Raw genomic sequence first — 24,957 nt, 5'->3', positions numbered from 1 at the left:
GTGCAGAAGAAGGGAACTGGGAACACAACTGCTACCAAGCTGTTGAGCAGGTCTGTTCCAGATGAATTTATCAAGACTATAACCGTAAAGTATTAAACCTTCCTTCTTTATGTCGGGAGAACACACATTGTATCTGATGTAGCCATTGTCACTCATAGTTCATTTTAACCTGATAAATCCCTGATATGCCAATAAAACTTTGGAAGAAAGGAAAGACAGACTCTAGGATGAGGCTGGACCTGCTTGTGACTGTGACTTTTTCAGGAAACTGACAACAATTTCCCAACAGAATGCCTTTCTGTTGCAATTTTTACATTGCAAACGTTGTTCCCACTGGTACATCAAGAGTAGATGTGTCTCCACCTTGGGCTGTTCTGTAGTTCGGAGATACCTGAATTGTTTATATAATGGAACTGGAGTAGACTCAGCAGAGCAGCATAAGACCTGAGTTAATTTACTCTGTTTCTAGGAGCAACAGCCACCAACAGAATAAATAAAACCACACAGAATCCCACTACTTACACACCTACATCAGTTTGGAATCTTTGCACAGTCTGCAAGCCCAGCTCTCACTGCTCTAGTCTGTCACTAATAAGCCATAGAACATATTCGTTCCCCTGTGCTAAGTCTGTTTTGCCTGTAATGGCAACTGATGAGTGATCTCTCTGTCCTTATCTCAACTCTTGATCCTTTATTTCATTGTCTTTTCTCCCCTTTGAGAAGAAGGGAGTGAGAGAGCCAGGCAGCAGAGCTCAGCAGCTCATCGGTGTGAAACTGCACAGTCCTTTTCAGCACCCAGTGTGGGACTTGGTTTGAGATAAGGATAAATGGGAAACTGGCAAAACATGTGCTGGACACTGAGAATTAAACAGTTCTAAAGAACTTATCATCTAAGTGTTGAATATGTGTCGTTTCTTCAGTAAGGGGCATGGGCTAGAGAGTGTGATCTTACCGTGATTATGGTGTGGGGAATTCTTTTTGGTTGGTTTGAGTGATGGTTGTGATGAATGTATGTTTTAATGACAATTCTTAAATAAACATCACAAAGCTGAGTGTGGAACGCATTGGGTTACATGGCAAGGTTTTGGTGGCGTGAGGTTGTTGGGTGGGGGCTCTGTGAGCAGGAGGTTTATGTCAGGGCTCAGCATTTAGCCTCCTGTGTGCTCAGGACAGGATAGAGACCTGAAGCTCTCCTGCAGCCATGCACAGCCCTCAGGCAGACCGCTGCTCAGTGTTGGTGTGGCAGGCACTGTCCCGGCTGGGAGCAGAGATATGTAATTCCGAAGTTCAAACAGCTGGGGATCCACAATCAAGCCGAAGATGGCTTGATTCCCACTTCTTGTGCAACAGGACAAAACGTATCACTAAGAATGGAGTAGATATTTCTTTGGACATATAACACATTCAGTTTTAAGTACGGAAAACGCTCTGCATAGTAAATCTCGTTATATCTTTTTAAGCCTCAGTACGCAATCGACGAGAGCACGGCATGAATGCCTTGCTCCCTAATTCGTGACCGTTCGAACAGGAGACGCAAGAATAACTACTCATCCTCCGTTGGGCCGGACACGGAGGCAGCAGCAGCAGATATCGCAGCCGGCTACCAAAACGGAGCAGAATTCAGGGCGGCTCTCGGGCTTCCGCCGCCCCGGGTGAACCCCGCACAAGGCCCGGCGCCCCCTCAGCTAGACCCGGCTCGGTCCGGGTGCGGACACCTGCCGAGAGACGCCCCGGGCTGCGCCGGGCGCCCAGCGCCCCCATCCGGCGGGGCAGGGCCGGGTGATGCGGGCAGAGCGCTCCCGGCGGTCAGGGCGGGAGTGCCGCTCCGCCGGAGGTGGGTGTGGTCCCGGGGCTGCTCCGGGCCCGGTGCCGCCTCCTCCGCCCCAGCCCGGTCCCGCCGGTCCCCCCGCTCCCTCCCGGCCGGCTCCGGCTGGGGCTCGGCGGCTGCCATTGGCTTAGCGGCCCCATCCGGGCACTCGGCGCAGCGCCGTCGCTCAGCCCGATCGTCCCAATATGGCGGAGGTGAGCGGGGAAAGCGGGCCGGGGCGCCGGGGTTCGGCCGGCTCCCCGAGGGATCCCGCGCCCGCCCGACCCTCCGGGTCCGCCCGGCCATCCCTGCGAGGAGGCTCCGGGGCGGCCCGGCGGCGCGGGAGAGCCCGGCGGGCCGGGGGGGCGGCCGTTGGGGCGGCCGGCGGCGGGGCAGCGGGAGGCTGCGCGAGTAGGCCGCGCGGCGGGCGGCGCTGCGCTGTGCCGGGTTCGCAGCCCGCGGGAGGCCGGCGGGGCCCGGCGCACGGGGATGCGCGGCTGCCGCCGTGGGGCCGTGGGGGGCGCGGGACCGGCCGGAGCCGCCGCAGCGCGGGCGGTAGAGAAATGCCCGGAGGGAGGGAGGAGGAGCGAGCCCCGGGCTGCCAGCCGGGGAGAGGCGGTGGCCGGTCCGGCTGTCTGCGCTGCCGGCCGCTGTCATGTCCCGCCCGAGCTGGGGACGCGGGCAGCGGGAGCGCCGAGCCGGGTACCGCGCTGCGAGGACTCTGGGCCGGGGGTGGAGGGACGGAGAGCGGCAGGTGGGACGCGGGCAAGCGATGGAGGGAGGGCAGCGGGCGGTGGGATGCAGGGGCCGTTGGGTGGGAGGCGAAGGCTAGCGGCCTGCAACGGGGCGCGGCGAAAGGGGACGAACGGGAGAGGGGACTCGACCTGCTGTATGGGATGCGGCCCCATTCTCACCCGCTCGACCCTCTGCTCTCCCCGCAGGCTTCCTTTGGGAGTTCGAGCCCAGGTTCGTCCTCGCCAGCCCCGGCCCGGCACCCCGCCCGCCGCCACACGCCGCGCTCTCCTCCTGCTCCTTCCCGCAACCATCCCCTCTTGCCTCCTAGCCTTTCTAGCGCTTCACGTTCAAGTAACTAATCGTCTGCCTGGTTTTAAGGAGAGGGATGCACGCTGTGGAGTTCTTCCCTTAACTCCAGTCGCAGTTAGTAATTGGCTGCTTGGGGCCCAAATGAAAACAAAGTTTTATGCACTTTTCAGTCAGCATCTTAGGAAAACTGTGCACTCAGGGGAGACTGAGAGAGCAAGTGCTTCTCGCTAATAACTGCGAGTTTATGTGAATTTTTGCCTTCTTCGTAATATCAGAAAGTGTTTAAAAGTATAATTACACACTATTATTGAAGCTGGAACCACCTTTTAGGTTCTTGGATTACTTTGTGCAAGTGAATGTGTGTAATGGCAGCGGGGCTTTTCATGAATCCTTATCTGGGGAGTGCGCTTGCTTGCATTTAAATGCTTTCCACATTAGTTCTTTCTTTTCTGTTTAACTGCTCTAGCTTAATTTAATGACCTAATATTACTTAAGTATGTTTTTAAATTGGATATTGAGTGTTAGAGCTGCTGAGTGGGACTTTTTTTATCTGAAGCCCGAGAGTTGTGTCAATGGTCCATTTCAGTTATTCAAACATAAAATGAGTTAGAAGAGCAATTAGAATGAACAATCATGAGCATATATGTATGTATGGGTAAATATATTTGTATGCTAGGTAAAGATAGTTGTCAGTTCTTGAAAAGCTGTGGGACTGGGATGTAAGAGCCAACAGGAGAAATATCCAACATGTAATGTATTTATTGTAATTTTATTACTACTATCGGCTGTGCTGAGTGATCCACGAGGCCGTAATATGAATTGCATGTGAATAACAAGCATTTGGGGCCTGAATGTTTCCTTATGGCATAGTATTATGAATTTGCACAGTATGGTCTTGAGCAAGCTAAATGTTTATATTTATAGCTAAAGTTTATATTAATTACCTGCATGTAAGCGGCATATCCTTAGCATAATTACTGAAAAATTAATTAGATGCTGTAAGACTCAGAAATGTTAGGTATTCAGATGTCTCTTTGAAGGCCAGAAGCAATGGCCTGAGAAACACTGCTTTAATTTTTCTGACAAGAAGATTGAAGATTTATAAATCTTTAGAGAATCAAGAAAATAAGTTCTTCTGTGGGAATGATTCTTAATATTTTTTCCCCGCTGCTCTTAAGATTTCAGCAGAGCACTAATGTGTAACAACCAGAGGAGGAAACTAGAAGTAAAAGAGCAATATCCTGATAATTTTGTTTTCTCCAGCCTGAAAGCTATAAGCAAATGAACGTTAAAGAGCAAAACAACCTTATGTTTCAGTAGTTTTCACTGCAGAACACTGACTTTGTGGTCCAGAATATACACATGTATGTAACTTGTTGAGTCTTCTGTTAACTTTTCCAACAGTTGACAAAATGCATTTAAAATAATGACAGTACTTTATTTATGGGTATCCTGTTGGGTATTGACCACAGAAGTATCACCATGATTGATGGAGTATTGGGATCTATTGGAAACACTTTGTTATGTCCAGTGTGTTTTACGCTATATTTCCTGAGATTCTGACATGTTTGTTCTTTCTAGATCAAGTGCTAAGAGTTGAGCTAGTTTTCATAAAATGTCAGTGAGGCTTAACTAACCTGCAGCAAATCTCAGTCATTATGTTGCAGTTAGTAGGAAGCTGATTGTATGAGCGCTTACAGTTGATTGTAAGCTAGGTTAAATATGTACCAGTGAAAAACTAGGCTAGTTACCATACAAATAATGATAAACAGAACCAGAAATTACATATCAGTCTCTTCAATTTATGAAATACAGCTGACATGCTTGCAGAATCTGGAATCTTTTGGGATAGTTTCAAGGTTGCTTTGAACAGTCTCTTCTGTAGTTTCTGAAACTTTGTTTCAGTAATTTGGATAGTTCTTTCAAACACTCACTCTGTAATGCTAGAGGAAAAATGGAACCTATTCCTTGTAAATTTGAGGATGGAATACCAACTAAAACAGCTGAATTTGTAAAGCAGTTGGGATTTTGCTCGAGTCGTTCTACTCAGAATTCTGTACTTGCATGTAAAAGAACTTATGTAACCTTAACTTCTTCTGTGGTGTAATTTTGTATGTTGTAGACAATTTGTCTCATATTAGGCTTTTTTGATAGTTGGCTCTTTATCATCTGAAGATCATGACTTTGACCCTTCTGCTGAAATGCTGGTACATGATTATGATGATGAGCGAACTCTTGAAGAGGAGGAAATGATGGAAGAAAGTAAAAATTTCGGTTCTGAAATTGAAGATTTAGAAAAGGTAAGAGTGGCTTTTTCAAATGTCCATGGGTGTTGCGCTGACCTGAGAAAAGCAATCAATCCATTCCTCAGTTTGGATTGTGTAATGTAGTGTCCTGCAGAGCGTATCTGCAGCTTGTTTAAAAAGAGGAAATCATAGTTCGGGTATGGCAGTGTATCCTCACAGAAAGGCTGAACTGGCTTTTCAAAGGTTTTATGTTAAATTCACGTTCTTTTTCTTTTAAGAATGCTTAAACTTTAGAGGGAAGTTACCAAAACTGGTTTTGGAGCCATATTATTTAATAACGCTTTTTATTAGTTGTAATTTTAGAAGTTGGATGCATTTTGAGTAGTAATAAGTGACAACTAGCTGTATTTCATTCTGTTGTTCAGTCGTGTAGGTTTTTTTTTAATCTGGAAGATGTTCATGTTTCAGGCATGATAGGTCACCATTGCTTGCTGTGTAAATTTCCTTCTCAGTTTCATTGGTTTGGCATTTAGCAGTTGTACAGAATGACCAACATGCGTGTTTGCTTTTCCTGTTGTATTTTATGCTGTTTAATTATGTATTTTTCCTGTTTATATCTCTTGTTCATCTGCATCGGTGGATCACCCATTTTAAATGACTCCTGAATGCTGAACACTCACAAATTGGTGCTACTTGCATTACCGTTCAGTGACCCATTTAAATCACTCAGTGTAACTGCAGATTTTGATAAAGAGCTCTGAAATGGTGTATTTTCTGAATTCAAATACAAAACTGTATTTTTGGAGCCTGCACTTTTTTTTTTTTTTCCCAATTATGGAGCTAACAGTCTTTATATTCCTTGGTTTTTGTTGTACTACCTTTATAATTATATTCTTGCTGATTATGAGTTTGTGATTAAGGTAACTAAGTATCTTGCCAAGTCTAATGGTTAAACTGGAGTTATTACTCCACAAAATGGTCTCTGTAATGGAAGGAAAAAGAATCAAGAACTACTTATCTTAAATACATTATTAGTTTAGGTGTGGGTCCTGAAAGACTTGTACATGTATTTGCGTGTATCCCTTGTGAAAAGTCTTTGTAGGACTTAAACCTTAACTGACTAAAGAAAACAAGTAATTTAATCAGTATATGAGTTCACCAAGAAAGTTTTTAAGGTGATTTAATTTTCAGAGGTATATGAATATCGGAAAGTATTTCTAATTCTTTGATGGCTTCAGTAAGGCAACTCTCTACAATTCATGGTCTTATTAGTTGTCTTAGGATGCACACGTGATATTTAGTAAAATCACTTGAACAAAAACAGTTAGGAAAAAGAACCAGCTCCATTATAAATCCATCTTTCTCTTGACTTTCCTTGCCTTCTGAATTGTTAACGGATTCATAGACTCATGGAATCACAAGGTTGGAGAGGTCCTACAAGATCATCTAGTCCAACTGTCCTCCCTTTACCGTAGCTACAACAAACCACTAAACCATATCTTGTAGCTCCTCATCCAGATGCCCATTGAACACTGCCAGGGATGGCAACTCCACCACCTCCCTGGGTAGCCATTCTAGTGCCTGAACCCTCTGAGAGGAGTTATTCTTTCTTATGTCTAGTTTAAACCTCTTCTGATACAACTGTGTTACTCCTATTAACTTCTCAGCAGCAGTCACTGTAAGATATGTTGTATAGGAAATGAAGAATAAGAAGTTGGTATTTGGATCTACTTTAGTGGGTTTTTGAATGCACACGTGTAGCTGTAAGTAGCTTGTCGTGCTAAAATGTTTGAGTTTTACAGCAGTTGTCTTTTCTATGGGAGATGTTGTGTATCTGGTGTACCACTGTTTTGAAGAAATATGAGTAAATCGTGCTGTGCAGTATGAATCAGGTTTTGAGCGAATTTTTAGTCATCAAGTACTGCTTAGTTTTATCTGGTAAGCAGGTTTCTTGGATAGCTTGATGGCTAATAGTGATGTCCCAAGAGAGAAGCGGTGATGAATTATTTCAGTACTGTGCCTGAAAATATTTTAAATCTTCAGTCTATCAAAATACATATTTTCCTTGCAGGTCTGAACTGTTCAGAGGTATTTGGTAACGTGTTGAAATGTTTGTAAATCCTCTTGTATTAGGAAGGAAACATGCCGTTGGAAGATTTGCTGGCATTCTATGGCTATGAACCGACAATTCCAGTTATGGCAGGTTCCAGTGCGGATAGCTCTCCAAGTGAACTTGCAGATGAACTTCCAGATATGACTCTAGATAAAGTAAGTCAGAACCATCTTCCCCAATATTACAGTACAAAAGCAGAAATCCTGGTGACCTCAGATTACATTTTACTATCTCTCGATGTTATAAAATATTAATCATTGTTAATTTCAATATAATATAATCAATAATAACTATATTATTCTGAATTTACTGATCATTCATGGACCCTGAAAATCTGTTTCTCTTGTAATTAATGCACTTAGAAATGCGTAGGAATTTCAGTGACAGTGTATTCAAATGAAAGATAAGTTAGCTATTATTTTAAAACACATCTAAAAGACTACATTTGTGTGTGGTTTTGGTTGGTCTTTTTTTTTTTTTGTGAGGAAGAGAAGGGATTGTTTTGTTTTTTGCAAAATAGAAGTGGGATTTTTTCTGCAGAGATGTGTAAATTGCTCTGAAAGTGATGCCTCCTATTTATTTCCATGGAAATGGGAACAGATACAAAGACAGTGATAACGCTATATAATAGAGCAAATTCTCAGCTACAGAATACTCTTTTTTCCAACTCACTCACCATCATTAGTTGTGCATTTTCTCCAGTGCTGAACAAGTGCCTGCGTGTTGCCAGTAAAGATATGCACAGCCACCTGGAGCACAGCTTACCTGTCACACTGCTGCCACCACTGCTGAAATGCACCACTCTCCTTGTGATGCTCACTTCCACTCTTTGGTCATCATAAATGTTCAGCAAGTGTTGATGAGTGTCAGTGGGTGCCATTTTTTCCACGTGGAGGAATTCAGTGACGCACCTTTGCTTAAGATGCACTTCCATGTCAGACATCACTTTGTCAGACTGCCCCTCTGCTGAAATCTGTTGAATGGCAACAAAATGTTAAGTGGTAAGGTTCGATCTCTGCTGCCATACCACTGATTTCCACCTCTGACATCATGGGCCAACATAGTGAAATCGGAGGCATTAGTTTTGGAGCAGCTTTCATACATTTTATTTTAACATATGCAATATGCAGAAAGGATAATTCTGGATTCCAGCATACATAAAATGTATCAAAGTTTGTGTGGATAATTTGATAACACACTTCTGGATGATGCTTTGGAATATCTCTTTCAGATGTATATTATTCAGGCAGATCTTAGCTTCCTTGGGGGAATGAGAGTAAGATTGTATTTGTCTGCAGTGTCTGTGTGTTCTGCTGCTGATGTAAAAACTTGAAACTTCTGCTTCTGTCTAACACTGATTTCTGAGATTTTAATCTTATGTTTTGTAATAATGCAATTCCAATTAGTAGTTTGGATTATAAAATCTGTACGTAGAAAATATGTGTGTGTATGTATGTATACACACTTATATGTATAGATATATATGTATATATTTACTTTTTGTAAGTATGATGTAGTGGTAAGCTCCACAGAAAGTAGGGTATAATTATGGCTCTGTGCATTGGATTCTCATCAGGATTCACAACTGTGTTGAGGCTACAAAAATGCAGTTCTTTCCCTTCCTAACTTCAAGCATGTCTGATAATGGAGAAATTCAGCTTCTTCTGCCTTTTCTTCTTTTTGTCTTTTTTTAACTGATGGATACTTTTTAGATATTATTTTTTGTTGTATTTTGGGAAGATAACCAATTATCTATTTTCTGTAAAGCATGCAAATGTGCCTGTCAGCTCTATTTGTCTTTTTTCAGAGTTCAGGAGGTAACAGCCTCTCTAAGTTCCATTAGAATTTTGGCCTTCTTTACACTGCAGACTTTTGAGGCAGTTTTGGTGTTTTCTGCTGGAAGCAGTTGGAGAAGCGTCTGAGATGAATCTAGGTGCTCACCAGGCTATGCTTATTATAGACATTTCGAGTTTGAGGTTGCTTATTTATTTATTTATTTTTATTTTTATGATACAGGAAGAAATAGCTAAAGACCTCTTGTCGGGTGATGATGAAGAAACACAGTCCTCTGCTGATGACTTGACGCCATCTGTTACTTCACATGAGGCTACAGATTTTTTTCCTCGGCCATTGCGATGTAGGAGAACTAGTTTTATTATAATTCTCAAAACAGTTCAAGGATTGCTTTCAGCTTACTAACTTAAAGTTTAAAAATCACAGCGTACCACTGATTTTACTGGGAGTTGAGGAACAGCGCTTTGTAAGATGTTGTACATGGATGCCATCTTTGATCATCATTTCTAATTACCTGAAAGACCTGTACTTGATGCTGTACTTTATACTCTTTTTTTTGCTTAAAGCCCAACTAATGTCTCTAAAAATACCACCCATTTCTGCAATTACTTGAGTTGTTGAAGAGTGCTGTGATTTTTCACTGTTTTAACAAATAACATATATATATTACCAGTTCTTTTAAGTTAGTCTTTCACTACTAAAATTTAACTGCTGTTTTAAACTGAGTCTTCTATTCAACCTAAGGATGTGAGTAAAGCTGTGATTTCTTTGTCATTATTTCCTTTCACGCATAACAGCACATTTCTATAGGAATTCTTAGGGTGAAAGAAAGTGGTTTTATATGGGATGGGGCCCTTGAACCCTTGACCACCAAGACTGCATTACCTGTAGAGCAGTGGTGGAAAAAATTTGAGAACCAGTGATTCAGTTATTCATCCTGGCTCACATATTCCTCTCTGCTTATTGCAGTTTGTTTGCTGGCGTAGCGGAGTTAGAACAATGTGAATAATTTTATCGTGGTTTTAATTTAGCTATCTTAAGCTATTTCTGGAAGAGTTCACCTTTCTAGAGAAGGATGATAAAGATGATGTGCTTGCTCAGTCACTTACAGTTGTGGTTTTTAAACTACAGCATCAGCAGCAAGATAAGATACTCACTGAAAGGGAGATAATAAAACCTTAAAAGTTATAACTCTTTTAAAATTAAACTAAACCCAAATTTGCTGGCATTTAAATGTAGTCAGTAAGGTTACTTGTGAACTAATAATGAATATGACACTGGAAATGTGGCAGCTTTGTGATGACAATAAAAGGTGATTAGCCTCTCATCTTGCTCAGGATTAAGAAACCATCTTTGTTTTCAGCTGCCAACAAGAGGATGATACTCTTTCTCTGTCTGAATTTTTGATTGGACATTTTAAAATCAAATGATGGGAAATACTAGTTTTCTGTACAACAGAAAGTTTCTCCTTTTCTTCTGTTTCCTGTCCATTTCTCTGGGAGAAAGATAAGATTAAGTTAAGCATTTCCGACACCTGATTTGGATCAAATAGTAACAAATAATTTTGTGTAATTATCTAGGCATATTGCTATGTTGTAAGTCCATGCAGCTTGTTATCTGCTATTTCTAACAGCAAAAGGAAGTAGACTGGAGAATATAATAATGACCAAAGAACAGCCTCAGTCTGTACATTGTTAGATGTGGTCTCTGATGTTGATGATTCTAGTTATGCATAATGAAGTTAAAATTACAGCCCTGCTTTGGAGATTGTTATACTTTGAGAAGACAAAAGTAGCTTTCATCTTATAACGGTAGCTTCCATTCTACCAAGGGTTACACATCTTGAAAGTGGAATTCCTTCAGTACTCAGTACCAGGATCTTTTCCAAATTCTAAAATATTATCTGTTCTTCAAAATACTTGAAGGGGGGGGGAAAATAGAAAACAATAATCAGAGCTGTTTTTTTTTGCTTATTCTATGTTGTGTATTGCTGCTCCATCTTCACTACATGTTGTGTCAGTTTTGTTTGAAAGAATGTTTTGAATGTGTGCTTCAGTTAAATCTTCTGATTGTAGTCTTTGCTAGGTAATAAAGGCTTGCCTAGCTAAAACCAAGGTTATTTTTTTTTCTGTCTGAAGCAAACACTACATGTGATGGAGATAAAGAATCAGATGGTGAAGATGTTGAAGCAGACAATGGTAACTCATCTGAAGATCTGAGAAAGGTAATAACTATTTCTTCAAGCAGACAATAAGTTAAAATTAAGTCTTTATTATTAAGAAAATTACGTTAAGATTTTTAGTACATACCTTAACTCTGGAATTCTCTGCTGAATGCCAAGTTAATAGTGCTTTTTTATGCTTCCATATGAAAAGTGTTAAGCTAATACTTCTTTTCCTTTGTTGCATCTTCAGGAAATAATGGTTGGTTCACAGTATCAGGCTGAAATTCCACCGTACCTTGGCAGACACAGCGATAATGAGAAAGGTATGTTTTTCTGACTATGCTACTTTTTATCATATGCTTACGTACAGCAGTTGATGAAAAAACAGAATTTACATTTTGAGTACAGTTAATCTTTTAGTTAAAATCTCAGAGACATTAAAAGTACTGGAAAACTGAGGTTGTGCAGCCGTATAATGACTTCCCAGATGTGTGATTTTACAGCTCCAAGATGGCATTCTCAAGAATTTACAGGAAGGTGTATTACAGCATTTGTTCTGAAGTATCTGGTAGGCAGAGGAGACAACAAATACTAGGTCAGGAATGAAAAACTTTCCTTGGATTATCCTAATTGGACTGTGAGTGTTTAACTTAATTAACATTTCAGATGTTCTTAATGTTGTTTTTCTTTACTTGTGTTTTTTTGTGAGCAAAATTGTGTGGGCGAAAGAATGAGCAGACAATGTAGATTGTGGCACATTTTGCCATCTGTGAGATGTGATGTTTTCGGTATGATGCTGTTTTTCTGTCGGTTTAGGTTAAAAGCTGTAGTTGTGTTAGAACAGAAAAAAATAACTAAGAGTTTTATTTGGTATCTTTTAAAGTCTTCCCTGTGGGGAAAAATGCAGTATATGCAGCTGTGAAATTAAAAATAAAAACAAACCCACAAGTTCTGAGTTAAGTTAACTTGTGTATGGAACAGATGTGAAATTTGTAACTGTTTAGGAGGTACGTTGATAAATGGAAGGTGTTTTTTTTTTTGTTGTTTTTGGTTTTTTTTTCTGTAATTTTTCCTTATTCTGTCAGTTAATCATTTTAAAACTCCAAGATTTTGTGGGAATATTATTCCAATGAAGCATGTCAAGTTTTTATATCATAATAAACTGCTTCTGTACTTTTGTAAGAATGATGCTTTGTGACAGAGGAGGTGAATGTTTACTATAGAGCTGGAAGCATTAGTGAGTGAACATCTCTTGTATTGCCTTAGGGACAAGAACAGTTTCCTTCTTCATAAGATTCAGTCTTGATGCTTACCAATTACTTGAAGCAGAGGAATAAAAGCAAGACTAATATGTGTAGTCCTTTTGCTCTTTATACATCCCTTTTTAGTATCAGCCGTGAGCTAGAGAATAACCAGAGGATGCCAGAAAGGGGGTAAACCTGATAACTTTCCTGGTGCTGGAGAGAACTGGTGTAAGTCTTGAATATATGGCCAGCAATGAGGTAGCTCTCAGATTGGAGAGCCCAGGGACATCTCTTGAGAATAGTAGGCATGGAAATACTGGATTATAGTGGCTGATTTTAAAAGAAGGAAATTGAATCTGAGCATCAGCAGCATTCTGAGGGGCTGGACCTGTCTCTGATCTGGCTGGAAGTGCTCTGGAACACTGCATTTACTTCACTGCCTGGGCTTCAGAGTTTTGTAATTATACTACAGTAATCCAGAAATCCTCCCCTCCCCTGTGTAAAAAGTCACTCTGAAAGCCTCATCTGTACTCCATGAAGAAGTGGTAATATTATGACAAATGGAATTATATCTTTGTTTCGTAGTCCCAGCTGGTGGAGTTGATAAATAGCAGTTTGGTTCTTCTGTGAATGTTACATTTGTAACATGTCTCTGTGAAAGCTTTTTGTATTCTTATGCCATAACAGCACTTTCTGAGCAGGGGTAATTCTATTTCTCACCTTTGCATTATACTGTTTCCTGCAGTTATATGAGAGGTTTGAGAATGCTCTTTGCCTCTTCCGTAGTAACAGCCACTGTGCTTTTGTGTGAATAACTCTGATTTTGCATTGCTAAGAGTATGCATGAAGCATTAAGTGCAGTGTTAATCACATAAGTTGATTGGAGTAACAGATTTTGTAGCTTAATCTAGAATTTAAATGTGTGCACAGGTTGGCAAAGTTTCAGGCCAACTTTTTTCATGTGGCCGCTAAGCTAATGTCTTGTCAAACATGCTACTTAAGAAGTGCATATCTGGTTTCAGTGTACTACAAAGAAGGACTATGCATCTTGTTTACTTGTAAAATATGCAGTGTACAAGCTGTTTACAGTATATGGTCATTAGTAAACAGAAAAAGAAATTGCAATCTTCACACCCGAATTCCATTCTGCTACATATGCTTAGAAAAATTTTAGTTAAAAATGACTAGTTTGTTACATCCTTCTCTTCTCTTTCCCTCTACCATATGATATTCGAAATGTTAAAGTATTATATCTCTTTACTGTTAAATACAGATTACTTCTTCAAAACAGCTTGTGGTGCTTTGAACTGATGGCTAGCTAAATTCCATTTCACTGTTCCCTTATTTTCCTTCCCCAGAGGATGAGGGAAAGAAAATAGGATAAAAAAGGGCTTAAAAATTGTGATAAGACAGGGAGATAATTCAACAATTGCCATTGCAGGCAAGACAGACAGCATATGAGGGTGAATGTTATTTATTGCCTGTTACAAACAGGCTAGAGCAATGAGAATTAAAAGCAAGCTACTAAATCCTACTTCCCTGCCTACTTCCCTTCCTCCTACCACCTCCTGAGTAGCACAGGGGAGCAGGGATTGGGGGATGCAGTCAGTCTGGAACACGTTACTGTGGTTCAGTCTCTGACCTTGTTCCACGTGGGTCTCTCCAATGGAATGCCATCCATCCCCAGCTGGCAGCAGCTCTCCAAGCACTGCTCCAGCATGGCTTGTGCCACAATGCCTATCCTTCAGGACCACAGTGCTCCAGCACAAGTCTCCCTCAGCCTGTGGGTCCTCTCCACAGGTGATGCTTTCAGCCCTGGGACAGCTCCTCTTGGGTTCTTACAATGGGCTGCAGCATCTTCCAGTCCACATCACTGCTGCACCATGAGCTCCACCATGGCTGCACAGGAGGATCTGCTCCACTTGGTGTCCATGGACTGCGGGGGGGCAGCCTGCTCCACCATGGGCCTGTCCTGTGCCATGTCTGGAGCACCTCCTGCACTGACTTTGTGGACTGTGGGATTGTTTCACAATTCTCTCTCTTAACTGCTGTTATGCACCAGGTTTTTGTATTTTTTTTTTTCCTTTCCCTAAATCTGCTATCCCATACCGTATGCAGTGTTGCTCATGGCTCAGCTCTGTGCAGCAGCTGAATTTGTATGAAGATGATGTATATCATTAGGTAATTTGACTTGATCATCCATCAGTCAATGGACTAGGCCTCTGTAGACTGAAGAGTTTTGTCCTCCATTATCTGATTTTCTTAGAACCTGAATCTCTTCACCGTATCGTTCTGCAAGTCTGTCTCTTAACCAAGGCTTTTGGACAAAAAGTAATCCACAGTTTACAAGAAATGTAGTATTTTGTTTCTTCTGCATTCACTATCTTTGCAAAATAGGTTTTTATGTTATAGTCTTTAAAATGTCATACTTGGTGTTAATGTATTTCTGTTTCAACAGCATATGAAAATGAAGATCATCTACTTTGGAAACCTGATGTGATCTCAGAAAGTAAAGTTAAAGAATACCTTTTTGAAACCTCCTTAAGAACAGGAAATGAAAAATTAATTGGCAGAATTCCGGAAGGGCTACATACACGGGATAATGAACAAGTATGTTTAGTATCCTGTTCTATTTGTGACATATTGCTTTGTAATTAACATGTGTTTCTTTCTCTGCTTGTATTATAAAGGTAGCAATACTTAGTTTCTCTGATGCTTTGTTTCTCTGTTTTATTTTCGTTAGATGTTATCAGGATCTTATTTGACATTTATTTGTGTTAATTAAGTATTATTTAATGTTGGCACTGTTGCGAAGCTTCTGATTGCCACACTTTTGACAGATTCAGATTTTTTAATAATTGCTTCTCACATTCTGTATTTGCTTCAACTTGGGGAAGGTTTTGTTTTCGGTTGTTATTTTAATGTTTTTATCATCTATAAAGACAGATTCTCTTTGACATGATATGTGCTCACTGAAAAACTGGCTTTGTAAGTTTAGATTTGATGTTTGCAAACACTGAGTTCTTTTATTTTACAGGCACTGTATGAACTTCTGAAGAGTAGCCATAATGTTAAAGAAGCAATTGAGAGGTACTGTTCAAATGGAAAAGCATCTCAGGGTAAGAAATAGTTCCTGATTTTTCAGAAAAGTGTATTTGAATGAAAGAATTGTAAAACTTGTGTAGAAAAACACCATGTAAGAAACATTGACAGGCATTTCTGTTGCCATGATATATATATAGCACAGGCAAGTGTAATCTGGCTGGTCATTTGGAATTTTCTACTAGAGAAGTTTCCAACTTTATACAAGTTTGCAAGATCAGCTTTTACAGCTTTTATTTCCTTCTTTCCTCTGCTTCTATTGTAAGAATAATACAGACTGACGGATGGACAGGAAGCTGTGATTTTTCTTCCATGAGACTGCTCTCACTCAGTGATAGTGCCTGTTTGAGATCATGGTCAACTGTAATCTGATGTCATTTATACCAGATAATATACAACTTAATGGAACTATAAGGAATATCAGTGCCCTGCTTAGAAAGCTCATGTACAGGAAGAGGGCCAAACAGTAGAAATACAATGTCCTAAATCCCCCAACTCTCCAGGATCTAATTTCCTGTTCTGGGATTGAAAAATAGCTCTGCCTCTTTGTGACTTGGAAGCCCTGTTATGTAAGGACTGGTACTCACACTCCTCACCACTGCCCTGCTCAAATAGGACTTAGAATGTCCTCATTAAAAATAGTGAAGAATGATAACACTCTCAATTCCTGTCCTTTTGGTTTTATGGTATGGTCTGTGCTACTTGCTGAAGTTCACTGCTTGTTCTCTTGATGAGAGTTAAAATCCACATTTCTTGAGGTGTTTTCTTAACTGTGAGACTTTACATGGAGATCTTCTCTTTGATGGCTGAGAACTCTGTAGAAAGTAGTGCAAAATTAATGGGTTGAGAAAAAAAGAAAATGACTTCATAGTCATATACTTAGAGCCTTCATCTGGGAGCAGGAAGGTCTTTGTTTCAGTGTTTGCTTCCAGAAATGTTTTGAGATTTTTTTCCCTGACTGAAAGCTGAAGTTTTTTGAATTATCATTTTGAAAATCTCTCTTTTATTTGTATTTTTATTTACTTAGATCCAGGAAAGCAACAATATTTGAAACAGAACTGATGTACTCAAATAGTTTGAATACCTTGCTTAGATCGTATATTAGGTAAAACACAGAGAACCATGCAATATATTAACCCTTTGCTTACATGCTTTTTTTTTAAGCGATTTTATTTTTACTTTTAAAACTAAATTCAGTTTTACAGTCTGCAGGTTTTTGGAGCAAACAAGTTGTTGCTCCTTTTTCCAACAATCACTGCTCTTTGTGTCCTATGTAAAAGAAGTACTTCAGAGGAATAATCTCACTGATACTCTGGTGGTACTTTTAAGCCTTGTTTCTTTTTGATAACACACTTCTTAAAAAACGACATATAAGAATTCTTTAATGTCCTTTGCCCTCAAGGATGAAAGATTTTAGAAATCAAACTTTTATGAATCTTTATAAAAAAAGAATGTTATATTTCAGAGAGGATATCTATACAGCATATAAAAAAATGAGTCCAGATAACTGACCTGTAGTTTTAGAGTGTGTTTCTGTATTTGTGCATTAACAACACAGTTATTTTACTCTCTGTGAAAAGTTTTCTTAAGCAAAAATAAATTCTAAGTGTTATTTTTGTTACTGTCTAGAAGAGATGACAGCATGGACAGAAGAAGAATGCAGAAGTTTTGAACATGCTCTTCTGATTTATGGTAAAGACTTTCATCTCATCCAAAAAAACAAGGTTAGTGTTTTACAATTAAATGGAAGAATTAGTAGATGATAAAATGCTGACCATCTGTGACATTCATGCAGGAGTGTGGAATAAGAGCTACCATGTTACATCGAGCTTGACTTTTTTTGTGTTAACTTTACAGCATGTATCATTGGAAGGTCTGAATGAGACCATCTCTGAAGCTGACTTAAATTGACATCACTTATATTTATGTGTTTATATTATATTTTAGTTTAAATGTCTCTCTCTTCTAGAAGTATAGTACTTCTTTATTAAGACCATGAGGGGAAACTGTCTTAAGTCTCTGTCATCAGGAGGGTGTAACTGCACAGAAACAGGCTTAGCTCTTCATGTTTTTGAAGAAAGTGGTGTAATTGTCAACCAGGGCTCTGTTTTCTGACTAATTATGGAGTTCTAATCTTGATTTGGATTACTTATAATTGACTTTTCTGTACATGAAGAATAAGGATGATATTTTTAAAATAAAAAGATAGTACTTTGTGGTACAGTTGACAATATGCATATTTCCAATTTTTTTCCATACTTCTTTTATTGTTTGATGTCATCTTGAGGATATCTTTTTCTTTAGGAGTCTGGTGTATTTGCCATAGTTTAGGTAAACTTTACAGCATTGTAGTTGCTGTTGAAGAACAATCAGCTAGGCCTGCTCGATATCTGCCTTAACCTGTCCTATGAGAAACCTTTGGGCAGCTGAGACTTTAAATGCACCTTACCAATAAATAGTAATTCACTAGAGATAGGAAAAAATCATTTAAAAGTATGTATTTTTAATAATTTTTACAACATGCAGGAAGGCACATGATTTGAAGAATTATTCTGGAGAAACTGTCTGCTCATGGCTTGGATGCATGTACACTTCATTGGGTAAAAAACTGGCTGAGTGGCTGGGCCCAAAGAGTTGTGGTGCAGACAGTACCATCCGGGAGAGTTCATTTGCTTAAGGGTAGAAAGATCTGGCTAGGCTGCATTGATGGACAACATCCAGTTGTATGGCATTCAACAAGGTGAAATGCTGGGTGCTCTACTTGGGTAGTAACAACCCTATGCAGTGATGCGAGTTTGAGGAAGTTTGACTGCAAAGGTGCCTGGCAGAAAGGGACCTGGTGTTACTGGTTGACAGCCAGCTGAACATGAGGCAGCTGTGTTCACAGGTTTCAGGAACTGTGTGGCCAGTAGGCCTACAGAAGTTATTGTCTTAGACTCAGCCCTGGTGAGAAAGAACGCACCTCAGGTACCATGCTCCGTTTTGGGCCCCTCAATACAAAAAAGACTTTGAGGTGCCGGGGAGTGTCCAAGGAAGGTCAGTGAAGCTGGCAAAGGGTTTGGAGAACAAGTCTTATGAAGAGCAGTTGAGGGAGCTGGGATCATTTAGGCTGGAGAAAAGGAGGTTCCAGAGAGACCTTATCACTCTCTACAGATGCTTCAAAGGAGGTTGTTATGAGGTCGGTCTTTTCTCCCAAACAATGAATGAGGACGAGAGGAAGTGGTCTCAAGTTGCACCAAGGGAGGCTTAGGGTGGATATTAGAAATTTCTTCACTGAAAAGGTTATGAAGCATTGGAGCTGCCTGGGGAAGTAGTTATCACCATTCCTGGAGGCATTTAAAAGACACATAGATGTGGTGCTTAGGGACATGATTTAGTGGTAAACTTGGTAGTGCTAGGTTAACAATTGGATTTGGTAGTCCCAGAGGTGATGTCCAGCCTAAATGATTCTATGATTCTGTCTTCTGTAAGAGTATAGGTAGAAGTAGCAGTTTCTCTGAGAATCTGACTTTGCGTAGCAGTGCCTATTTTGGTGAATAAGGTGAACCATTAACGTAGATCAAAATGTGTTTTACGAGTCCTTAACATTTTTTCAACAAGAATGCATTTTTTTTGTTGTTGTTTGAATATTTAATGTTGTTCATTTATCAGTTATTTGTGTACGTTTCTGCAGTTATTTGAAACTGCAGATCTCTGTGAGATCTCTTAGTTGTTTTGTTCCAGACACTAAGTAAAGCTGACAGGGATATGGGAACTGGGGAGATGGCAAAGCGGCTGCACATAAATCTGGTCTATTTTTCTTGCCTTCCTTCAGGTACGAAGCAGAACAGTTGCTGAGTGTGTGGCTTTCTATTACATGTGGAAAAAGTCAGAACGTTACGATTACTTTGCTCAGCAAACAAGATTTGGAAAGAAGAGATATAACCATCATCCGGGAGTTACGTAAGTACAATATTGGTATATGCTAGCTGTAGCAAATCTTAAATGTAGAAGATTTTTTCCCTTCCCATCATTGCAGCATGCTGCAGTAGCTATGGTAACTGAAATCAAATCCATCATCATTCTAGGCCTTGACTTCATGTTAAATAACCCGTTATGAACGTATTATTGTTCTAGAGATTACATGGATCGTTTGGTAGATGAAGCAGAAGCCCATGGTGGAGCAGTGCATTCTTCAGTCTTAACATCTAATAGTCGAACAGAAACCATTCCTGATCAACAGCTAAGCATTCTGAACTCCATCACTGCCAATGAGCTGACAGGTAAATCAAGGCCAAAAAAATATAAAATCTTGTGATTTCATAAAATGCCATTTCATTTACCTTGGTTTCATATTTTTTTCCAGCATTGACAAACAGCGTAGCAACAGTCTGCCACACTTCAGATGTGAACTGCCTGGATGATGCTTTTTCTCCTATGGACAGCTTACCCCGAGCACCAGTTAATCATGTGCCTGTTGGAACAGAAGAACTGCTTAACTTGCCAAGCAATGGTGAAAGTGATTGTTTTAATTTATTTGAGACTGGCTTTTATCATTCAGAGCTAAACCCAATGAACATGTGCAGTGAAGAGACAGAAAGACCTGCAAAGAGATTGAAAATGGGAATTGCTGTCCCAGAATCGTTCATGAATGACGTCTCTGTAAATAACCTTGGTGTGGACTTTGAGAACCACACACATCATATTACCAGTGCCAAAATGGCTGTTTCAGTGGCTGACTTCAGCAGTCTATCTTCAAATGAGACAAATGGTTTTATCAACACCCACACTCTTCACCAACACACTGCCCTTCATTCAGAATGACTGTGGGAAGTGAAACAAACAGTGGGTATATTATGCAGTAGTAGTAAACTTGATGGGAGCTGTCAGGTTTGCTTAGTCTTTCACTGGAAGTTTGAACTGTATGACATCAGTGATGTCTTTGTATGTATAGAACTATATCTTGATTTATCAAGAGTAATTTCTTTTTTCAGTCCATAAATGTGGAAATGTCGTATGATATTTGGCAGAGTTTGGGACTAAGAGAACTCTGTGGTGCAGCTTTAAGCTCTGCTTCAATTTTTTTTTTTATTTTATTTTTTTAAAGCCTGTAGACAGAGGCCACCAACTCAAAACCAGCACAGAACTTCTGAACTGATTGGAGTGGCTTTTTAGCCTAAGTTACTTTTGCTGTAACAGATACAGTGGAATAACAATGTTTACAGGTACCTATCCTGATCCCTGTGCAATGTAGCATTTTTGTTTTTTTGGTTTTTTTTTCTTATAAAGGCAGGGATAGGCTTCTTTAATTTAAACTGCACAAACACACAAGGATGTTTTTTAAATGGAACCTTCTCTCATGTGATACTAAACTAGAGCACTTCAGTTTACAAAACAGCAAGTTCATCTTGGTGGAAGCTAGCACAAGGAACTTACCATGAGTAAAGTATGAAGACCTACACTTGGATGCTGTTGCAGAATTACAGGCCATGGCTACCGTACACAAGTAATTATATTGCCAGGAGTGTCTGTGTACTTTAACTTACTGGCGTAAACAGAGAATGTGTATTAGGCTGTTGTGTTCTGGTGTGTTTGTCCACAACTTTGAAGAATAATGTTCTTGTATAACTTTCCTAAGGCAGCTGATGTTGCAGAGCGCTGCAGTCTGCGCAGCTTAGGATTTACCACTGAACAGTCTGTGTTTTGGAAGACAAATTACTTGGAGCACTGCAGTTCAAAGTGTTAAAGGGACTGTCTAGTTTATGTAGAAGTAGTAGAGCCTTGAGGTGTGTATTTAAAAGCCTTTCTTTAGTGTGAATTTCATTTGTTTGCTTTGGCAAGGTCATGGGCTGAAAAAAGGCACTTTGCTACGCTGGTCAAATAGGAAAGGATGAGGAAAAAAACTTCACGTAAAAGCAACTGTAATTGCTTCAGTAATATTTTGTTTTGTTTTCATCATGGAGTGTGATTCAACCATCCAGAAAGTTTGTCTTGCAGCAGCTTGTTCTGATTCTTGAGGTGGAGTTGAACCAAACCAAGTAAGATATTTTGTAGCATAAAACATGCAGTTTTAATGAAGCTGGGAACCTCATTTCAGGAAGATGACCGCTTTTCCTCGTGTTACAAATTTAATTGCCACTACCTTGTTTTCGTTATTCAAGTGGTTAAGTTTGCCTTGTTGATATTTGTAATGGTTGCTTCAAGGTCGTGCTGAGTAACTAGAAAGTAGTGACTTTAGTATTTGAAAGGGAAGAGGGTATTTATTATGCATACTGTGAACTGCATTGACATCCTGAGTCTTGGATGCAGAGTATGGAGTTTTCTTTACAGCATTGTAATGAAGATTGCTTTGAAGTGTTTACACAATAGCACATTTACCGTATTAAAAACAAATCAATTTAGCACAGTGGACAAAAGTATAGGAAGTGTTGTAATCCATTTTTAACTGACACATCTGAAGTATGTAATTCTGCCAAGTACACAGTAAATAACAGGTAGCCTGGGCCCTGTGTTGTACTCTGACATTTTTTAGCCAAGTTGTCAGCTTCTTGTTGCTGTGTTTTGTGCTGAACTTTGTACCTTGTTTCTTTCTGTTGGCGAATCAACACATTTTATGTAATTTTGTAAAATACTGCCCATAATCCTTCGTTGTTATACATTCAAGTTTTATGTATGGGTTTACAGCGAGTGGCTGGTGTGTATAAAAATCATTATAGAGAGATGACTGAATGCTTATACCAGTTGCACTTAAATGAACATGCCCATTCTCATTAGCTGATGCAGTAATATATTCAGTTTATCTATGCATTGCTGGGATCTTAATGTAGACAGGGGCTTGTCTAAGGTATGGATTGTCAGCAAGTTGAACGGACACTTTAGTTATTTAAATAGAGACTTTTGACCAAAATGCAGAAAATGGTATGAGAGAAAAATGAATTCCAGCTAGTCTGATAGGTTTTTAAATGCTGATCTTGTTTGGCCTGTTGGCCAGCTAGCTGGTATCGTTTACTTTTAATTCCTTGTTAAAATGAGGCAATAATTTGCAAGATTTTGTAAATATGTAAATTCTTCATATCTTTTTAGATATCTATTTCAATATTTTCTGACTACTTCTGTGTATAGGAACATTTTTGTGCATGCTTGATGTGACATTCATAAATTTGTACCACTATGACTTTATCCATGTAAAATAGCTATTTATTGAATTTTATTTTTTTTTTCTTTTAAAAGCTGGACTTACTTATTTTTCTCTCATTTTAAGCATTTAAATGGAGGACTTGTTACTGTTTATTAAAAGAATTGTGTTTTGGAAGTCAGCACGAAGATAACTGAACTGCAAGCATAGGAAGAAATGGTGTTGCTTTGGTTCTGGGGGGGTGGAGCACAATTCTTGTAACGAACTGTGATAAATTCTTTGTCCTTTGCCACACTTCTTCATACAGACAAACCAAAAATCCACAATGGGCAATTGCAGTGTTGGTAAATGTATCCTTTTAACCTACAGGGAGCCTGAGGAGGATAGCTGATTCATTTAGAAGTGTAACTGGTGCTGTGATTATAGCAATACCTTTACTTTTCTTAGTCACGCATCGTCTTCTCATGATAGATTTCTACGTGTTTAGTTTTTCTCTCGTCATGGTCAAACTGCTGAATTTACTTGAAGGGTGTACGATACTGTCTGAAGAATACTAAATTGTGTACAATTAGGTCAATGAAGTGTGCAATTGTTTTGTTTTCAGTTTTTAAAGCTGAGGGTCAAAAGTGTTTGAGAACTTCAGATGCAGTAGAACGTAACGATACTACGTAATTTAACCAAAGCCTCTAGTGCATACTTTAACTTTGAATGTAAACTAATGGATCGACTGACCAACGGGGTCACTGCTTGCCCAGCACCACAAGCACATTGCCTACAGATCGAGAAACTAAATATACAGTGTAATTTATAAAGTAATTACCAGGTTACTATTTTTTCTTTCATTCCTATTTTTCACTGAAAAATAAAGAAAAAAGAAAAAAAAAAAAGGAAATTGCTATCAGTTGTAAGACACAGTATGGTCATAGTCCTCTTAATAAAGCAGAGATCCCAGTTATTCTCAAAGCGAGTACCCTGTGCATAACAGTAAACTTAGTGACAATCGGAACATGCTGTAGTATCAGTCAGATGTTCAAGAGGAAGTCGCTATCGTTGCATTGGTTTTAATATTTGTACATAAACACTGATTTTTTTGAGCATTATTTTGTATTTGTTGTATTTTAATACCTGGTGTACAGTTCCAGAAATAAATGTCTGGAAACCTTTCTTTACTTGTAAAGCTTTTCATGCATCTGCAGCGTGTTTGCTATTTTGTTTTCAGATGTGCTTAGCACCAACTCTGGATATATTCTCAGCTGTTGTGAGTAACGCTCAAGTAGGAGTGAAAAAGATAACCAGCGGCTCTGCACGTAATAAAGTGCAGTGATTATATATTTTATACATAATAAGCAGTGATTTCCCTCAAACCTTACGCCTTAAGTGCAGCAAAATCTTAGCTGGGACTTAACCATAGCTTCCAAGAACAGCACAGCAGCTCAGCCCCATATTCAGACTGCATGGTAAGCACTGCAGAATACATTCCTGTTCTCTGTATAAGAAAACTTGCCCAAATCCTTGAATCCACAGCTTAGATCCACCCATCAGGCTCAATTACAGCTATGGACAAGAAAAATCTTACTCTGCTTAGGTTGACTGTACTTAACTTGAACTATCAGAAGTGCTTTTTACATGTTTTCCTCAAGAAATTGAACTCTGAGAAGCACCGTGCTGCTTCTGAGTAACTGCTGTTCCACCAAGCACTGCAGTTAGTGTGAGGCTTCCTAGGCCCAACGTGCATATTTCTGCCATGATTGGAACAATAAATCTTCAGGTAAAGAATGGATTTTTTTAAATAAAGCATAGCTGCCTGGAGTGCAAGCTCATTGTAAATGTAACCAGCAAAAGAGTCACTTTGACAAGTAATCTAACGAGCTGCACTTTCCTTTCTCCACGAGTTAAGATGAAGAGATGTGAATTGTGTCTCTTTTCTAATGATGATTGCTAGAAGGTGCAAAACAAAGTGCCCAAAAACGCTTTGGTGACAGGCTGCACCTCTCCTTTCCTTGTGATTTGGCGTAAGATCAGTGCCAGATAAACTATGAGAGGGGTAGCACGCAATCTGGCTGCCATAGGTGCCAGAGCCACAGAGGTGGGTGTAACCTCATGCAAGGCTCCGGGCAACTCTGCAGCTCCTTCCCCACTCGCTGCACAGTCACATGCTGGTCCCTGCGCTGGCTGCAGTATCTTGGCAGTGAACTGTTGGTTTCCTTAAAGTTTCTGATCTCTGGCAGCCGCTCGTCCTGGCAGACGTTCCCGTCTCCCTGTGGGCCTGTTCCTCCTGGGCACCAGCAGCTCTCCTGCTGGGTTTGTCAGCTCACCTCCTGATCTTCCA

General features: G+C 39.9%; 1 protein-coding gene across 9 annotated transcripts; it reads left to right on the top strand.

Moving 5' to 3' along the window:
- The first annotated feature begins 1,803 nt into the window (after positions 1 to 1,803).
- MIER3 (MIER family member 3) lies at positions 1,804 to 23,792 on the top strand. Of its 9 annotated transcripts, none has more exons than XM_015848755.3 (13): positions 1,837 to 2,022; positions 2,749 to 2,773; positions 5,006 to 5,151; positions 7,231 to 7,365; positions 9,227 to 9,347; positions 11,143 to 11,228; positions 11,419 to 11,491; positions 14,871 to 15,022; positions 15,450 to 15,531; positions 17,144 to 17,238; positions 19,329 to 19,456; positions 19,631 to 19,776; positions 19,860 to 23,792. In XM_015848755.3, the coding sequence occupies exons 1-13, from the start codon at positions 2,014 to 2,016 to the stop codon at positions 20,315 to 20,317; spliced, it is 1,656 nt and encodes a 551-aa protein (XP_015704241.2). In that variant the 5' UTR covers positions 1,837 to 2,013; the 3' UTR covers positions 20,318 to 23,792. The 9 variants fall into 9 exon arrangements, with proteins under 9 accessions (XP_085384991.1, XP_015704241.2, XP_015704242.2 ...); XM_015848756.3 differs by having other exon boundaries at positions 1,850 to 2,022; positions 17,147 to 17,238; XM_015848759.3 differs by having other exon boundaries at positions 1,867 to 2,022; positions 2,749 to 2,965.
- Positions 23,793 to 24,957: the final 1,165 nt, after the last annotated feature.

The sequence above is a fragment of the Coturnix japonica genome, chromosome Z, assembly GCF_054131305.1.
Source record: "Coturnix japonica strain WE chromosome Z, WE-NBRP24, whole genome shotgun sequence".
NCBI lineage: Eukaryota > Metazoa > Chordata > Aves > Galliformes > Phasianidae > Coturnix > Coturnix japonica.
Note: the sequence above shows the minus strand (reverse complement) of the source record. Positions and strands in the feature narration are given on the sequence as shown.

Bases quoted from the DNA above. Each gene is read 5' to 3' on its own strand.
- MIER3 (XM_015848760.3), top strand. The intron at 5,152-7,230 runs GTAAGAGTGGCT...CTCTTGTATTAG, and splicing joins AAATTGAAGATTTAGAAAAG to GAAGGAAACATGCCGTTGGA. The intron at 15,532-17,143 runs GTAAGAAATAGT...GTTACTGTCTAG, and splicing joins AAATGGAAAAGCATCTCAGG to AAGAGATGACAGCATGGACA.